General features: G+C 39.1%; 1 protein-coding gene across 1 annotated transcript in view; it reads right to left on the bottom strand.

Moving 5' to 3' along the window:
* The window catches only part of LOC107453633 (twitchin), a gene marked incomplete in the record, with an annotated part of 247,518 nt that overhangs the window by 9,615 nt on the left and 234,896 nt on the right, over positions 1-3,007 (bottom strand). The window contains 2 exon segments of the mRNA XM_071179568.1: positions 232-345; positions 427-615. Coding sequence (XP_071035669.1) covers positions 232-345; positions 427-615 — 303 coding nt within the window.

Here is a 3,007-nt window from a genome sequence, read left to right as displayed (position 1 = left end):
ATCAGTACCCCCAGAGGTATTGATTTGTTGTGGGAACATGGAGGACTTTGAGACTCGACAGATTTAACGTGCATCAGTCACCATTTACTACACGGGGAGTCTTCGGCCGGCGAGGATCGAACCCACGACCTCTTGGACATGAGCCCAGCATCCTACCGACCAGGCTATACCGGCCTTTGGATATCTTTGATTGAAAATGGTGGAATGACAATTAAATAAATTGTTTCTTACTGAATTTCTTTTTGAGTCTCAAAGTAGCAGTGGGTTGACTCGCTTCGCCCAGTCCAGCTGCGTTCTTCGCTTTCACCCGGAATTGATAGTCGTGGTTCTCACTCAAATTGGGAACTGTAACAACAACAACATTTTAGTTATCATGATTTGATGAACACATAAAATCAAAAAAAGGAATGCTGTGTGTGTGTGTACCTGTGAAGTGTGTTTCTTTCACCAGATACTCATTCCCCACTTTCCACCTTCCATCGGCCATGTCACAGTACTCAACCTGGTATCCCTGGATTCTGGAACCTCCATCCTGTACTGGTGCATCCCAAGACAGGCTCACACTCACACCATCATAGTCTGTAATCGACGGACAGGAGGGTGGACCGGGGGGATCTGGAATGGAATTGTCTTCTTTAAACTCACCTTAAATATAGACTTATTTAATTTTTTATTTTATATCCCTCGTTGAATTGGGTTTACGACTACCCCTGTTGAACCTTCTCATTCTGAACCCAATCCAGAAGACAAGGGAACTCCTGGATCTAGTAGTGTGAGAAATTTACCTTCGTCGAGCACTTTTCAATGTAACTAACCCGCATTTGCGTTACATAGAGAGGAAAACCACGGAAACCATCCGCCAACCCCTGAGGATATTTTACTTGTGGTCGATGCGCGTATTCGTATCTACCCACCATCGCTGGGAGGCAAACGTTCTATCCCCTGTGCCACCACACCTTATGGGTTATAAACTTCGAATTATCCAGTATAATTTTATTACCTTGCGCACATCCAGATTCGGTAACTACTGAATCAAACTTGATTCTGTACTGTGAGTACGCGCCCTCCATCCTCTATTCACGCTTCTATTTTCCTATTTTGTAATCTGGCAAACTTGTCATGAAATCATTTCAAAATTTTTTTTTTTTTAAAAATGCCTGTAAGTATAAAAACAGTGATCAAATAAAAAGATATCACTCTGATATCGAACCTGTTTCACCTCATTGTGAAGTGTATTTCCTGAGCCATCATTTCTCACTATATACTATTGAATGAATGAAGATTTTGATAAGAAGGATGGTCCACCTTTTCAGTTTTTAATAGGTAGATATTTGAGATGCAATAGGCAAAAATTTATTAGTTGTGGTTAAATTGCAGAAGAACCAAACAATTAAGACAATGTAAGATTTGGATGTTCGCGTTTTAATTCTCTTTTTGTCGTTTTTGTCTTATATCTCTCCAACAGGGAAGAAGACTTCTCAATAAATATTTTATTATACTTTATAGAAGATTTTAACACAAAAAGCATAACATTTTACATCCTCTTAGAAGACATGATTGGTATGGATAAAATGTAAACAAAATGGGTTGAAAAACCCACGAGAAATACTGATAAGAAAGTACAACTTACTCACATTTTTATATCATTAGAGTCATACAATTAATATGTTTTTTCAAATTGCGGGTATTGTTAGTATACGAGCTTGTATATCAAGTTGTTTAAAAAGTGCCTAAATTAAAATATTAAACATTTCTAAGGCAATATTCATTCCATAAAATATCTTTGGGTTAACTAGTTTCATAAACGGAAGTAAGAATTATTTTTGAAACTAATTTTCGTGATGTAAAAAATTTTTTTAAAAAAATGGACAGAAAGGAATACAATTCTGACTATTTTTTAAACTGAAGTTATCAACTTATATTTTCAGAGGCGAAAATTCTAAGCATAAAGTTTCGGTTACTGAGAGTTTGTGTCTTTTAACTTATAAGTAGCATAGGAACACTTTTTAATCTTGATGGTAGTGACTTCACAGTTAGCGACATGTCATTGTACGATACTCTCTTTCAAGATTTTTTCCTTTTGGATTGGATCCCGATAATATTTATACAAAATGTTAAAATGATATAAAAATGTTGTTTGGTTTCGTATGCCTGTTTAGGCAGAGGGGTGCGATTGTTCTTGTTTTCCAGTGGCGCCATCTATGGCCAAGAATTCGCCTTCTGCCACACCCATTCGTCGCACCCGTTTATAGGGCGAACCCATTCATACATCCATTCATTCGTTCATTCACAGATCGTAGTTTTGACCTGAACCAGAGAACGATCGATCTCCAATCCAGTACCCCCAGAGGTTTTAATTTGTTATGGGAACATGGAGGACTCGACATATTTAACGTGTATCAGTCACCATTTGACTACACGGAGAGTCTTCGCAGGCGGGGATCGAACCCACGAACTCTCTTCATCCGTGAAAATAAAAGTTGCAACAAAATCAGGATTCTTCTGGAGAAACGACTAGGATAATCACTCTGAGTCAGTCAATGGACTCGTTGAACATGTTGTGGTGGATTGCGATACCTTGTCTAGCCACCGCTCGTGTACTTGGCTGATCAGCCACCATTCCGTCCGTCCGTGAACGGGCTGAAAGAAAGGATCCCATCTCACACAACTGTCGGTGCGAGCCCTGAAATGTTTTACGCTTGGGCAACCGTCTGTTGGGTTCTCCGTACAGCCTCTGAAGCTATTTCGATTTGCAGTTCCATAAACAAAATACATATCGGCTTTGTCCTTATTAACAACATCTTCAGATGCGTCACTACCACGATTGACAATGCACTCCTCGAATCAACAGCTTTTACGTATGAATGGTGACGAGCTCTTCTTCCTCCCAGAACATGCAAATAATAACTCGCAACAGGAATGGAGCTTTCATGTTTGCGTGAAACAACTTTCCAAATGTGCCAGCTCTTTTGCGTTTTGTTTTCGACCATGCATTCTTTGATAAAAA

This window comes from Parasteatoda tepidariorum, chromosome 1, assembly GCF_043381705.1.
Source record: "Parasteatoda tepidariorum isolate YZ-2023 chromosome 1, CAS_Ptep_4.0, whole genome shotgun sequence".
NCBI lineage: Eukaryota > Metazoa > Arthropoda > Arachnida > Araneae > Theridiidae > Parasteatoda > Parasteatoda tepidariorum.
Note: the sequence above shows the minus strand (reverse complement) of the source record. Positions and strands in the feature narration are given on the sequence as shown.